Here is a 15,870-nt window from a genome sequence, read left to right as displayed (position 1 = left end):
GATAACAAATTCGAATTTACTTGTTATAACAGCTAAAATCGAAATTATTTAAATATTCTTATATTCATCATTTCCCAAAATCTTTCCACTACTTTACTATATAAGCCATATCTTGCCTCCCTCTGCTCGGACACCCCCACCTTTGAAGAGTATCTCTCAACTAAAAAAAAAAGTCTTTTTTCTTAAACTTATAGTTGCAACAACAAAATGATACCAAGTTATGATCCAAACGATACAGAGGCTGGTCTCCAGCTTCTTGAGGATCTAACCACAAATGCTGATGCAATTCAACAACAAGTTCTCCACCAAATACTCTCTCAAAACTCAGAAACCGAATATCTCAGGTCGTTTCTTGATGGAGAATCTTGCAATATTCAAGAAAATTTCAAGAACAAAGCCCCTGTGGTAAATTATGAAGACATAAAGCCCTTCATCCAACGAATCTCTGATGGAGACTCATCCGATATCCTCTCTGCTCAACCCATCACTGAGCTTCTCACAAGGTAATTAAATGACTTTCTGAATATGTTATCTATATAAATACAAAGAAGATATTAATGACACACATGATGTTATCCTTATGTCACCACCATCTAAACTATTAAAACTGAAGTACAAAATGTACTTAACCCTTAATTTTCCACAATAATTACCATTGCATGCCACTGACTCATTTAACAACATTACAAATCAACATTAATTCAATTAATTGAATTAACCAAATATCACGTGTTTCCTTAACCAACCTTAACTCGGTTAGAAATTTGAATGCCGTCATAAATTCAATCTATCCAATGCTGTAGAGTCGTAAACTGCTAATATAAAGAACCATGTTTGTCAAATCTATAACATAAAATTATAATATATTAAGTCTACTATATTTCATCTAATACTTAACCAAACGTGTACTTCAATTATATACTCTGATCAAGAAAATTAATATTATATGTATATAATCAGTATTTGGTGGTCTGTAAAAGATTTTCATACCAAACTGCATACTTACATATGGTTTGTGTAACCACGTTTTTAATATTATTTAGCCGAACCATTTATGAAATACTAAATTTGGAATGTTATATTCAGCAGATTTTTCGATGCACACACAATCTATATCATTAATTTTGTAGAACCTTAATATAAAAAAAAATTCCAAAGAGGACTCCTATTTTTAAGCTATCACAATAACCAAATCTATATCAATCTTACAAATAAAATCGGCATATATATTCCTTTCAAACTTCAAATGCCTTCTATTCAAAAGGTAATATTAACTAATAAAATATGGAAATGTAAAAATACATTTATTAGTGTTACTTCAAAATTTGTATATTCTATTTCCAAAACGTGAAATCACGTATGACTAAATATAATAATTCTTTTTTAAAAAACATCTTAATTGTATGATATTTTATAGTACAAGATCTAAATCTCTTATCTTAACCAACCCTAACTGATTAACTATTAAAATAAAAAGAATTGTTATTAAATATTTTAAGATATGTATATATTCTTTTTAAAATGTGTAAATCATGTTTGACTAATATTTAGTCAAGATTTTTTTAACCTATAGACTCGACCAAACAATATATATACAACATTCCTATAGCGTGGAATCAAATTCTTACTCACAGAACAACTAAAAAATGTTTATGAAAACAATTTTTACTCTACTATCTATTCTAGAGGTGGGAAAAAAAATCTGAATCCGAAGAACCGAATCGAATCATAACCGAAATTGATTAAATATCTGAACGGATTCAAAATTTTGGTATCTAAAGAACCAAAACCGAAGTATTTCGGGTACCCGAATGTATCCAAAATAGATTTGTATACCCCGTATATAAATATATTTTAGATTTAATTTCTATTAAAAACATCCAAAATATATAAGATATTTTTAAATTGATCAAATACTTGAAAATATATACAAATAGTCAAAGGTAAATGAATAAAATAGCTAAAATATACCCAAAACACCAAAAATACTTGAAATATCTATTGATTATTTATCCAAATATTCAAACCAAATCAAATTATATGTTAAGTTTAGGTATTTTGATATATGTTATTCAAATTTATATGTGATATATTATTTTGTTTGTATATTTTGAGAAATTTAAATTATAAAATGAATTTTAAAATTTTAAAAATAATTTTAATGGGTTATCTTAATCCGAACCAAACCCCCAAAGATCCAAACCGAACCCGAACCAAAACTTAGAAATACCCGAATGGAGCTGAAATCTTTGACCCCGAAAATCTGAAACCCGAATAGACCCGAACCAAACCTGAATGGGTACCCGAAAGCCCACCACTAATCTATTCATATATTTAAGCATTCATAACAAATATCATATCAATCAACTACCACAAAATCTTTTTGTGTGCTTAATCTTGCCGTTCACGTAAAATATCTTAATTTTCTCAACTTATATTCGTTTATTACTTTAAGCAAAGAATCAAACTTGGAATAAAATCGTATAGGATATTCGCTATATAATACTAAAAATTCACAACTGACAAAATCTTAGATATTAATATTGACTTACTCTAACCTTTCCTAACTAGCTATATATACCTCTTTCCTAATAATCTAAACACCATATCATTCAACGCAAATCCTCCGAAAATATCTACTATGACTACTTTTCATGCTCTCACAAAACTCAGGCCTTATAAAAATAATCAGCGAGTTTAAGTTAAGTGCTTACAAGATGAACACCGCTTCTAGAGATACCTTTGAGATGGTATTAACAGACTAATGGGTAAACCAATATTTCTAAACATTTGTTGTGTTATAACAGGTGACTGCTTTAACAAGCTAAACTAATATTTCCTCTGTTTTGTTTTGTAGGGAAACAAAATCCAAGCCTGTTGCAAAAGAACACACATGTACCATGTTCAGCATGCTATACCAGTTGAAAAATGGGGAGTAATTAAAAATGTTCAAATCAATGCAGCTGGTAGCAGGGCAGACGTGTTTCTGTTTATTTCCCAAAAAAAAAAAAATTACATAGATTTTGATTTGTGATTCAGGTCCACTATTTATTCGGTTACAAATGATAAATATTTTAAAAACATAACAAAATGGCGCAAATCAATTAATCTAATTAGGCTTTGTAAATATTTAATAGAGATATACATATTTTTATATGTTTTTGGGTTACTTTTCCAATTGTTTGTATATTTGCTAGCGATTTTATTGTTTGTAAAGCTATATAAGAAAAAATTTAAAACAAGCTATAAATCACAAATTTTAGATTTTCTTATTTAATAAAACTATTAAATCTCAAATAAATGTTCTAATATTATACACTTTATGTTTAGTTTACCAAGTAAAAAAAAAATTACAATATAAGAACAATACAACCTCAAAGCTTAAAAATGTACACTAAACAATATAAACAAGATACACCAATGTCACAACTAATAACATATGAAATAATAACATGAATATTTTTACAATAAACAAAACATATAATTACATCGAACATACATCCGCGCGGACGCGCGGGTCAAAAGCTAGTCTATATTATTAAAGTTGAAGTACACATTAAGATTGTTTGGTAATATGGATAGTAGTTAAAAAATTAGTACTGTTTGGAAACATGGATAGCAGTAGGTTAGGAAAAAAAAATAATGGGCTTATGCTACTAAAAATTTAAAAGTCCATTACATTATATTAAAAAATAATGGGTCTATGTTACTTGATATATATATTCAAATCAAAATAATAATTTAAAATTGATTTATATCAAAAATTCATTCAAAAGTAAACATATATTCAAAATTTGATTTTTACTAACATATTTTCCAATAACTATTATAAAAATGTTTTCAACATATATAATAAAAATACAATACAAAGTCCAATTTCAAACACCAACTTAAATTATGGTTTTTATATTTCACATTAAATTTTAAAATATAATATATGTGGTTATTTATATGATTGTACGTATACAATATTATTAATTATAAGAAAACTTATTTGATGGTACATATAAAATACGATTAATTATATGATAACACATATTTTGTAACCTATGATGACACATATAGGATATATATATATATACAATAGTGATTAGGGGTGGGCGTTCGGATTCGTTTTCGGGCCTTTTTGGGATTTCGTGTCCAGTTCAGATCTTTGAGGATTTGGTTCGGAATTGGATAACCAATTTAAATAGGTTTGGTTTAAATATTTGGATAGAGAATTAATAATTATTTACGTATTTTTGGAGTTTTGAGTATTTTTTAACTATTTAAGATATTTACGTTTGATTATTTGTATATATTTTCAAGCTTTTATGCGAACTTAAAAATATCATATATATTTTGGATGTTTTTATATATATTAAATCTAAAAATAAATAATATATATAAGTATATAAATCTATTTTGGATACCCAAAATACTTCGGTTCGGATCGGATTAGGTTTCAGTTCTTCAAATACCAAAATTTTGAATAATTGAGATATTTAATCAATTCCGGTTCGGATTTAGTACTACTTATTCGGATTGGGATCGGTTCGATTCTTCGAGTTCGAGTTTTTTGCCCAACCCTAAATAGTGACATAAAAAGCAAATAACATTTTTTTTTAAAATACACCCGCACGGGCGTGCGGGTCAAAATCTAGTATTATGTTATCCTTGAAACCTTAGAACAAATAAAAACTTATTATTTACAAATCTTTTTTTTCATCTTACCACCATATATATGTTTTTCACAATAATTTTAACAAGTCAGTTTTTTGTTTGAGTACTTTTTTATTACAGATTTAAGCTTTTCAATATTTAAAAATCATGTTAGCAAATAAATACCAAATGAAAATAAACTAAAAGTCTATACATATATATTTCTACATGATTTTAATTAACAATGTAACACAAAGAACGGTTAGATATTGTTATGTGGTTTTACATTACATTCCTATATAACTAGATAATAGTTTGGGATCCGCGCGTCTAAAATGTGAGATTAGTTTTATTTTATTTTTCATAAAAGATATTATTATAAATAAATTGTATTTTTATTTATGGTATTCATGAAAATTGTATATAAAATAGTACTTAATTTAAAAACTTAACCCGTTTTATAAATTTTTGTATGGTGAATACTATCATTTGGCCTAATATTATACGAAGAATATAAATAGGAGAAATTTTAAGTTTACAACTTTCATGATATCACTTTTCATCTTTACCACCAATAAAAAAACATTTTAAAAATATCTTCTTCATTAATTGACAAAAGATTCTTATACATTTGTTATCTATATTATAATAATTCATTATTTAAATAAATAAAAAATAAAAAATATTTTTTATGTTTAAATAAATAAATAAAATTATGTTTTATTTATTTCTTTTCAAAAAAAAAATTATTTAAAATATTTATTTATTTATGGCAATATCTCATATAAATATTTATTTATTTAAAATAAAAATAAAGAATTTTGGTCTATAATTTTATTTTAATTTCTTTATGAACTGATTTTAGTATTTATAAGAATACAGAGTCAAATGATGTTTATAAGATTATGTAGAAAAAAAAATATTTATAATTAAATTAAAAGTATATGAAAAAGATATGCAATATTCTTGTTTGGTTTAATTTTTAAATAATTAATCAATCATTTTCTTACAAATATACTCTTGATATATTTCATGCTGGTAAAAAATATTAATGTCTTAACATATTATTCTATTACGATAAATTTTCATGGATGGTACACTAAAAATTATCACACATTAAAGAGTTTAGATAACTATTTAGCATGTACAGTAAAAACTGTATAAATTAATAATTTTAGGACTATGATATTTTATTATTTCATATACAAAAATAATTTTTTTCACAATATATTATATATATATATATATATTATTTAAACTTTATATATTTTATTTTAATTATAATTTAATTAGAATATTTGATGCATTTTATGTATGTTAAAAATGTATGATAGACTCTAAATTCGTTAATATGTAATTAGATAAAATAACACCAAAATATTGAATAAAAATTAGAGATGAAATTCATTTGAATACAAATTAGAAATAAAATCCTTTGTTTATGTTATAATAAAATTTATATATGTGGTAATTATTAGTTTATGATTTTAATGGGACCATATATTTAGTTAAGAGTTTTCTAATTAAATATCATTATATTATTGTTTATCGAATTATGGTGTTTATTAATTTATTGAGTATTAGTTTATAAACTTTCTGTTTTATATAAAATTAGGGAAATCTCTAAAGTTCTTGGTTATTGGATAAAATATATGATGCAGCTCGGGGACTTCGGGTGGAAAACCAAAATTTATGCCTTCTACAGCTGAAGAGTTGGATAGAAAGACATTTTTCTACAATATGCTTGTGCCCGTCATGAATAAGTAATATTACTACTTTCTCAATTTAAACCAAATCTCCTTACAAAAATCATAAACATTGTAGTTCTAATGGATTAAATGTGGGTTCATTTGTAGGTTTGTGAATGGGCTTGATGAAGGAAAAGGAATGTACCTTTTGTTCATAAAACCAGAGATCAAGACTCCTTCTGGTCTACAGGCACGTCCTGTGTTAACCAGTTACTACAAAAGTGAACAATTCAAGAACAGGCCTTTCAACAAGTACAATGTCATCACTAGCCCTAACGATGCCATTCTTTGTGAAGACAGCCAGCAAAGCATGTACTGTCAGCTTCTTTGCGGTTTAGTCCAGCGATCTGATGTCCTAAGACTCGGTGCTATCTTCGCTTCCGCCTTTCTTCGAGCGGTCAAGTTCTTGGAGAATCATTTCACCGAACTGTGTGCTGACATTAGAACCGGTACTGTCGCTAGCTGGATCACTGACTCGGGCTGTAGAGACTCGGTTTTGTCAATCCTTAACGGTCCTAACCAAGAACTGGCTGATGAGATCGAGGCTTTGTTCAATGCGAAGTCGCGGGAAGGAATCTTGAAAAGGATTTGGCCTAAGACGAAGTATATTGAGGTGATTGTGACCGGATCGATGGCTCAGTATATTCCGACACTCGAGTTTTATAGCGGAGGTTTGCCTTTGGTTTCGGTTATGTATGCTTCCTCTGAGTGTTTCTTTGGTCTCAACATCAATCCTCTGTGTAAGCCATCCGATGTTTCTTACACACTTCTTCCTAACATGGCTTACTTTGAGTTCTTGCCTGTTGATGATAAGTCTCATGAAGAGACTCAACTTGAATCGCGTTCTACGGATGATGTTTCCCTTACGGACAAAGACCGTATTGTCGATCTTGTCAGTGTGGAAATTGGACGGTACTATGAACTCATCATCACAACATTCGCAGGTCAGTTATCTCTTGACATTTTTGGTTCGTTCCGGTTTAGTTAGGGTTTGAAAAACGTACACCAAACCAACAATTTGCATTTGGCTCAGTTCGTATTAAATTCATTTTTAAAAACATAGTAGAAACATAAATAAACACATTAATGTTATTTTGATTAATATTACATCTGGTTGGTAAAATTAAATGTATTTTTTATATATTTTAAATAAATATATAAATCTATAATATGGAGCAATGTTTTATTTTCAACACACCTTAATGTGTTTGGAAAAATATTAATTACAGTTTGATATAAGAGAAGGTTTAGCAAGGATTCACCTAAACGTTGTACTAAGAATATTTGTTATATTTTTTGAAATAAAACTAATTTTGAAAATGATTTAAGTTTTCACGTTCAGTTTATTTGGGTGTCTAAATGTCCACCCCTAATTATTTCACGTAATGAGAGTAACGTGTGACACAAGTAGCCTTGGGATCTTTCCTAAACAGGTTTATACAGATACAGAGTTGGAGATATCCTAAAGGTGACAGGTTTCCACAACAAGGCACCCCAATTCAGTTTCGTGGAGCGAAGAAACGTTGTGTTAAGCATCGACACAGACAAAACCAGCTAAGAAGATCTCATGAAGGCAGTGACACAAGCCAAACTCAACCATCTCCAAGGTCTCTTCTTGCTCACCGAGTACACGAGCTATGCGGACACGTCATCAATCCCAGGGCATTACGTGCTCTTCTGGGAGCTGAAGCCACGTTACGACAATGACCCACCAAAGCTAGACAAGAAGATGATGGAGGACTGTTGCTCTGAGGTGGAGGATTGTCTGGATTACGTGTACAGGAGGTGCAGGAACAAAGATAGATCAATAGGGGCTTTGGAGATAAGAGTGGTGAGTTTGGGTACTTTTGATGCCTTAATGGACTTTAGCATCTCACAAGGATCTTCAGTGAATCAGTACAAGACACCAAGATGTGTTAAATCTGGAGGAGCTCTTCAGATTCTTGATTCCAGAGTTATTGGAGGTTCTTTACCAAGAGAGTTCCTCAGTGGGAGCCACTTGGTTTAGATTCATAGCTTTACTCTCTTCTCTTTACTAAGTGAATCTTGCGCTGCGCAATGGTTGTTGTCGTTCTTTTTATTTTATTTTTTGTTGAACACAAATCGTTCTATTTGTTTACACAAGTTTTTAAGAGGATTTGAGAATCCTCCAGTGCAACTAGAAATTAGAGAACTTGAATAATGATAAAGCTCAAAGTTATGAACAAAAACTACGGTGAACCTTAAAATTCACTTCTCCTTCTAGGACCAATCAAAGTATCACGTAGATAATTAATTAAAAATATTAAATTTTTTTAAAAGTAATTAAAAAGGAATAATGCTAATTTTAACAACGCTGACGTCGACAGCTAAACCGTAAACCCAAAATCTTAAATTTTCAACCCTAAACCCTAAATCGTAAATCTTAAACCCAAACTCTATACCCTAAACCCAAATTCTAGACCCTAAACCAAAATTGTATTCTCTAAACCCAAATTCTAGACCTTAAAACCAAACCGTAAACCTTAAATCCAAACCATATACCCTAAACCAAATCCTAGACCATAAATCCAAATTGTATACCTTAAACCCAAATTTTAGACTTAAAACCCAAACCGTAAACGCTAAGCCCAAATCTTAGACTTAAAATCCAAACCGTAAACGCTAAACCCAAACCCTAAACCTAAACGCTATAAGGTTTGGGGTCTAGGATTTAGGTTTAGGATATATGGTTTAGGTTTAGGGTTTGTGGTTTGGGTTTAGGATTTACAGTTTGGGTTTAAGGTATACAATTTGGGTTTAAGATCTATGATTTGGGTTTAGGGTTTGGGTTTAGAATTTAAGGTTTAGGGTTTATAAATTAAGATTTAGGGTTTACGCTTTAGCTGGCGGCATCATCATCGTTAAAATTGACGTTATTCTTTTCTTTTAGTTATTTTTAAATAAATTTAATATTTTTTAATTAATTATCTACGTATCACTTTGATTGGTCCTGAAAAGAGAAGTGAATTTAAAGGTTGAACATATATTTTGTTCCAAAGTTATTCATTTAAGAATTTCAGAAGTTATGAAAAACCCGCAAATCAAAAGATATTTTTATTTTATTTTTCCTAAAATATATTTATTTTTATTTTAGTAATTCAATGCTGGACAAATAAAGTTTACCAACAACATTATTTCCTAGCTAATAGAAATAGAGTTATAAGAAGAAGTCAATCAACTTCTTCAGTTTTGCTTTCTTTATTCTGAAGCTTTATACTATCTCTCTCTTGATTCTCTTTTTTCGTAACTATTCAAATCTTCCTAGGAAGAGATCCCTGCCAAGGCGTACATTTGATCGGTTTAATCTTGAGAACTCAACAAATTGTCTTTTTAATGATTGATCCAACATGAACGAGAGATGCGAGATTGTTAGCTAGGGGTTTAGTGGGTCGATTTTGTGTTTCTAAGGGTCATTTTGATGTTCTCAACAGTGGCGGACGTACGTGCCCCCGGTTCATTTTTTGTTTTCTTTAACCAATTATATGCAAATGCTTTCTAACTAACTCAAATTATATGATAGCGCCCCCAGCTAATTCAATTTCTAAGGTAGTACCCCCAGCTATAAATCCTCCTAGATCCGCCACTGGTTCTCAACATAAAAATTAGTATCAGAGCTCAGGGTCACGGTAACATTTTGAGGTGGATAAATAATAAATGTAATTGTAGATGTGATTTATCTTTCTTTGTAGAATAGAAATATACTGCCATAGATTGATGTCTTTTATGAGATTAACCAGGAAGTTCTACGGAAGAATACGAATTCCAGCATCATTTAGTCCCGAGTCAAAGAGATCAACTGATAAGAAAAGACAATTGACTAACCAACTGATTTTGAAATGAGATAACTTTAGACAATATCTTCTTATCAAAGTCTTTACCATACTGAGGTTATCTGTAACCTCAAGAAATTAATTGGAACTTGACATCTTGGTGAAATGACACAGAAAGAGTGTTGGTTGACATGGTTCCTTGGAATTTGACTCGTGCATATTCAAAAGTGTGAAATCTGGTATGTTTCTGTTGTGTTACACATGAAGATGAAGATGATGTGTACCACATCTACGTGGACAGAAAGAATTATTAAGCGTGTGATGTAGAGAGTTCTTATCAGTTCATCTTGAACGTGATTAACGAACTAGAAGATAGTCATATCACAAACTGGAAGATGTGGTGATGCTATTTTTTAGGAAAAGGTAAATTGCACTATAAGAAACATTGAAATCATATATATCATAGCTTAGACTTAGGGAAAAAGTTAAATTTTTAGCGTAGTATTCTCATGGAGACATAAAAAAGGTTTTAGAGTTTCAGATCGAGGTGAGTGAACTGGAGACGTGATCAACTGGTATGGTCACGCAAAAGGGTAGATTAATAATTGGTTTGTTTCAAGCCGTGTGTAACGTTCAGTAATTCAGATTAAATAAATATGTGTAAGATTGTTTAACTGATTCTTAATAATAAGAGACACATGGCTTCTAGTCCCTTGTGTTCTTCCTGGTTTTGCTTAGTATAAACTTTTCATTTGGTATCATAGCAGGTTGCCACTTGGATTTTCTATCCACATACATGTTGAGGTCCTATGGAAGTCTTTGAAACCATGAGAGAACTCGTAATTCTACTGAGCCCCTACATGTTGGATGAAGACAGTTTGGTCATTGGAAGGCTTGTCTGAGACATATAATCCGTGGATTAGACGAAGATGCTTGGAAAGTGGTTTAACTCAGATGGACTGCACCCACCATTCACATGGAAGTTGATAGGTCTCAGAATTTACCACTATTAGGATATATTGTAGGCCATATATATTTAGAGTCCTTATTATGTACTTTGCGTCTGTTTTAGATTATTTACAAGTTTAGGTGTGTTTTGGAGTACATCGAAGATTATGGAGTAAAATGGAGCTTGAAGAGAAGACAACTTGTAGTTTTGCAGAGATGAGAGTCGAGATATGATGTGAGCGTCGATCAACGCTAGTGCGGTTTGACAAAACCGAAGAAACTTTCAAGAAACCCATGAATGTGTTAAACCTATATATATATATCTCTATTTTACAGCCACTATTTAGTTTAAGTTTTTTTTAGAGAGGTTTTTGGAGAGAATATCAGACCTCTTTTGGAGATTGATTAAACCTCCAATATTTCTTAACTTTTCTTATTTCATATTATGATTTATGTTTCTACAATAATATCTGAGTAATTCACTTGTTAGATCTAGCGATTTTCTATGATTTTGATGTATTTGATATTTGATAGATATGATACGGTAATTATTTTTAATTAAGAAAAAAATAAATACTAAATAAATTGTGACCACTAAAAATGTATTCAGCAAAAATCAGATTTTATAATATGAAAACAGAAGTTTTTATAAATGTTTCATGTCATGCACGTAAAATAGACAATATATATGTGAATGTAACTATATATATACTAGATTTTGACCCGCGCTTTCAAAGTGCGAGATTTTTTTCTTATTTTAAATAGACAAGTATTTTTTAGTTATAAGATTATGTGTTTAATAGTATAGATACATTTTTGTTTTTATATCTTAAAAATATTCATAGATGTTATAAATTATTCAAAAAAATGTAAATTTGTCCTCATATAATTAATTTTGAAGAGTTAAACTTTTTTTATAATTTTAGTGGATTATTTTTTAATTTACCTAACTACTATTTTGTGAAAAATATTCATATAGCTTCCCTCTAGTTTTTAATATTTTATTAAACTTAAACCTATAAAAGATCAAGATTTATCTTCATATTTAATTAACAACCGAAAATATGTTTTGTCCAAAAAAAAATTGTTATGTCTTATAAAAATGGCATCACCAATATTTGGGGAATCTAGTTCAGCATATTCAAAAATATATACTTGATAGATATTATGAATCAAAATATAGTTATTGATCCAAATATTTGCGGATATCAATTTAATGATGAGAAATTCGGTGTGATTATTTTGGAAACGTATATTATATATTTTCTACTTTCTGATCATGTTTTAAATGAAATTTAGATTGTTTCCAAAGTTAATATCTATCTTTACTACTCCTTCTCTGTTTTCGAAAGTAAGATTTTCTAGAGTTTTCATGTTTATTAAGAATATAATAAATGTTTACAATTGAATTTACAATTTATTTTTCAATACACTTTCCAATAACTATTCACCAATAAAATTTAATCATTTCAAATATTCACAATTAATGTTTCTCAAAAGTATAGAAAATTTATTTTTGTAGAAGAAGAATAAAATCTAGAAAATCTTAATTTCGGGAACGGAGGAAGTATTAACCTAAACCTAGAAGAATATTCGTAGTCTTTATATACTATTATATATTGTGTTTTCCCTATATTTTATCATACAAATCATTTATTCTCCTTGTATTAGATATTTTAGTTATCTATTAAAAAAATAATGGATTTAGATGAGAAACTTAACATAATATCCACTTAGAGTATAATTTGCAAAAAGAAAAACTATATGCATTACAATGTACAGTTTTGATATATGATGTGAACGCATACACATACAGGATAGCACGTATAGTACACATTTGTAAGTCTTGAAAATTTTAAGGGCAAAATGACTATATGCATTACAATATACGGTTTTGTTTCTTGGTAATGAAAGCTTAGACACATTTGTAATGCCTAAATGCGAAAGAGAAGTGTGTATGAACCTAACATTGCTGTGGAGAAGTGTTTATTTAAGCTAATGAATTACTTTTGTAGTTGATGGTCAAACTCAATAACAATCCGATTGGTTTTGAAACTTATGTAGGTTATGGACTTGTGGTGAAAGCATTCACGAACTGAGATCCTATATGTTTAAGTGTGTCTTGCACAGGGCTGTACGTATATGACTTGAGATAGTACACTTAATATGGGCCCACAAATTATATCTTATTGGTCCGGTTATTGCAGAGAATACGTTTGATTTTTTCTTTGGAATATTCTTTTATTTATTTTTTAAGAAAGAAAAAAAGTCAGTGGCATTATAATGTAATTATTTCTAAAAAAAATAAGGGCAAAATACTAAGAATGATTATGTTTTAATAGTATAGAATATAATATATATATATATATATATATATATTATATGTATATATTTTTTCAAAATATTATTATTGCAATGGTGAAACCAGGTTGAGCCATGACTCATGTATATTGCTGGTTTCATCATCCGGTGCGGTTTCCAAAACATAACCCATCCATGGCTTTTTCACATACTCTCACGAAAGCTATGTTTCTCATCTCACTTGTGGAAACTCAGTTCTGAAAACTTAGTTGGACCCTTAGCTCTGGTAGCTAATAGCATTGCCGCTTGATTCTCTGGTGCCCTTTTGCAGCTGCATCGTCTCATAGCTTTGACACAGCAAGAACACATGCAGAGCGTGTGATATTGCCAGAAGCTAAAAGAACATCCATCCATGGCCTTTTTTCACATTATCTTACAAATATGTTTCTTATCCTCATGTTTGGTTTCCATCCTACAGACGGGAACTTATCTCTGTTGCAGTTACAGTTATGGTCGGAAGCCGTCAATTTATTGATTCACAAGTGATAATGGTGATTTGTAAAAATGCGAAACATTTGTGCAGCTATGAGTCAATTAATCTTCTTTCGAGTCAGGTTGACATTAACAGACAAATAATTACAAAATAATTGGTCGTTGTATACAAATTCAGTAACTGATCAGCATTAACAAAAGCCACGCATTTGCTGGTTTTGTTTACAGAACCAAACACAAGCTTTAGAATCAAACACAACCTGAGTGACTAATGTTCCTGATCCTTTTCTAACCGAGATTTAACCAATCAATATGAACTAACATTTTGTAAACTTAAGCAGATCATTCAAAGGAAATGAACATGTAAATAATCAAAATTAAAAAAAAAAATTCCGAGAAAAGATCTTTCATCTTCCAAAACAAGATCAACATTGTTCAACAGTAGAAACGAAAATGACGCTGAAAAATTCAATCAACAATTAATAAAAAAGAAGATCAAAACGTCTTCAGAACCTGAGCTTGGTGAAGAACCACCTGTTCTTGCCGGTCTTGAACCTCTCCTCGAGCTTAGCCTTAGCCTCCTTGAGAGCCGCCACCTTCTTGTCCTTTGACGAAAGAGCCTCGAGGGTCGCCACTTCCTTGAGATCCACGTCGAGGGTGTAACGCGTAGGCATCAGATGCTGGTAGTTAACTACCTTGATGAAACACTTGACCCTAGATTTCTTCGCCGTCTTCTTGGCCGAGTCCTTGCGGATGACCTTGCTCGGGTACTTTTTGAGTCCGGCGACGAGGCAGTGGCCGTAAGGACGCTCACGGTTTCCGTCGTCGAAGGAGCGGATGATGACGGCCTTCTTTCCGGCGTATCGGCCTTGAAGGAGGATCACGGCCTTGTTCTGCTTCAAGAACTTCACCATTTTGCTTCACTTCTCTAGATCTCTCTCTCCCTCTCTCTCCTATCGCCGCTAGAAACCCTAGGTGGTGGCGGCTTCAGTGAAAATTCTAGGTTTAATAATTAAAAAAAAAAAACTCAATGAAGGAGGAAATAACGGGAGAAAAAAACCTAGCCCAGTGAAAAGGCCTCATGGGCCGATAAGTTAGACCCATTTTAATTTGGGCTTTGGGGTATGATTTGTAGTTTGAATTTGGCGATGCATGTGGTTTCGAAATTATGGTGATCAAAATCTTTGTAGTCCGTTTTAGCAAATAAAATGTTGACATTGTCCAAATAAATACTTATAGCTCCAAAGTATAAAAAAATTCTCGTCTGCTTTAGTTCTATCCGTTATTTGGATATTTTAGATGTATCTTTCTACACCTATCTTTTTTTTTCTAAAATCAAGGAAATAGCTTTGTGTATATAACTAGAAATAAGTTACTAGTTTTCACACTAAAACCATCTCCAATGGAATTCTATTTTTTTTCTCTATAATTTACACTAAAATATAGTAACTCTAGTTATAGTGTAACTTTTGTTCAAATTGTGTTACTCTATAATAGAGTTACTCTATTATAGAGTGAAATATAGAGGGATGTCACTTTTTCACTCCAAATATAGAGTAAAATATGACATTCCTCTATATTTCACTCTATAATAGAGTTATTCTATTATAGAGTAACACCATTAGAGCAAAAGTTACACAATTATAGAGTTACTCTATTATAGAATTACTCTTAGGGCATCTCCAATGGTGCTCTATAATTTTCTCTATAATTTCCACTAAAATAGAGTAACTCTATAATAGAGTTAGTTTTGCTCCAAGGTTAACTCTATAATAGAGTGGAATATAGAGTAATGTTGTTTTTTTACTCTATATTTGGAGTAGAAAAGCAACATTGCTCTATATTTCGCTCTATTATAGAGTTAACCATTGGAACAAAACCAACTCTATAATAAAGTTACTCTATTTTAGTGGGAATTATAGAGGAGATTATAGAGCACCATTGGAGAT

At 30.4% G+C, this 15,870-nt stretch overlaps 2 protein-coding genes and 1 long non-coding RNA gene across 3 annotated transcripts; 2 read left to right on the top strand and 1 right to left on the bottom strand.

Annotated features, from left to right (window-relative positions):
* Positions 1–155: 155 nt before the first annotated feature.
* On the top strand, positions 156–14,353 carry LOC103847622 (indole-3-acetic acid-amido synthetase GH3.17). Its single transcript, XM_033277811.1, is given in 5 exon segments — positions 156–503; positions 6,303–6,404; positions 6,498–7,333; positions 7,823–8,350; positions 8,353–14,353. Coding segments are annotated over 5 exon segments (1,815 nt in total). The 5' UTR covers positions 156–207; the 3' UTR covers positions 8,406–14,353.
* LOC108872226 lies at positions 1,952–3,454 on the top strand. Its single transcript, XR_004450456.1, has 2 exons — positions 1,952–2,768; positions 2,858–3,454. It is a non-coding gene; the product is annotated as an uncharacterized LOC108872226 (long non-coding RNA).
* Positions 14,235–14,934, bottom strand: LOC103833482 (60S ribosomal protein L27-3). The gene has a single exon (XM_009109565.3). It carries the CDS (start codon positions 14,833–14,835, stop codon positions 14,428–14,430), a length of 408 nt encoding a protein of 135 aa, XP_009107813.2. The 5' UTR covers positions 14,836–14,934; the 3' UTR covers positions 14,235–14,427.
* Between the last annotated feature and the right edge of the window lie 936 nt (positions 14,935–15,870).

The sequence above is a fragment of the Brassica rapa genome, chromosome A08, assembly GCF_000309985.2.
Source record: "Brassica rapa cultivar Chiifu-401-42 chromosome A08, CAAS_Brap_v3.01, whole genome shotgun sequence".
NCBI classification, from domain to species: domain Eukaryota; kingdom Viridiplantae; phylum Streptophyta; class Magnoliopsida; order Brassicales; family Brassicaceae; genus Brassica; species Brassica rapa.
This window is presented reverse-complemented; position numbering and strand designations above follow the sequence as displayed.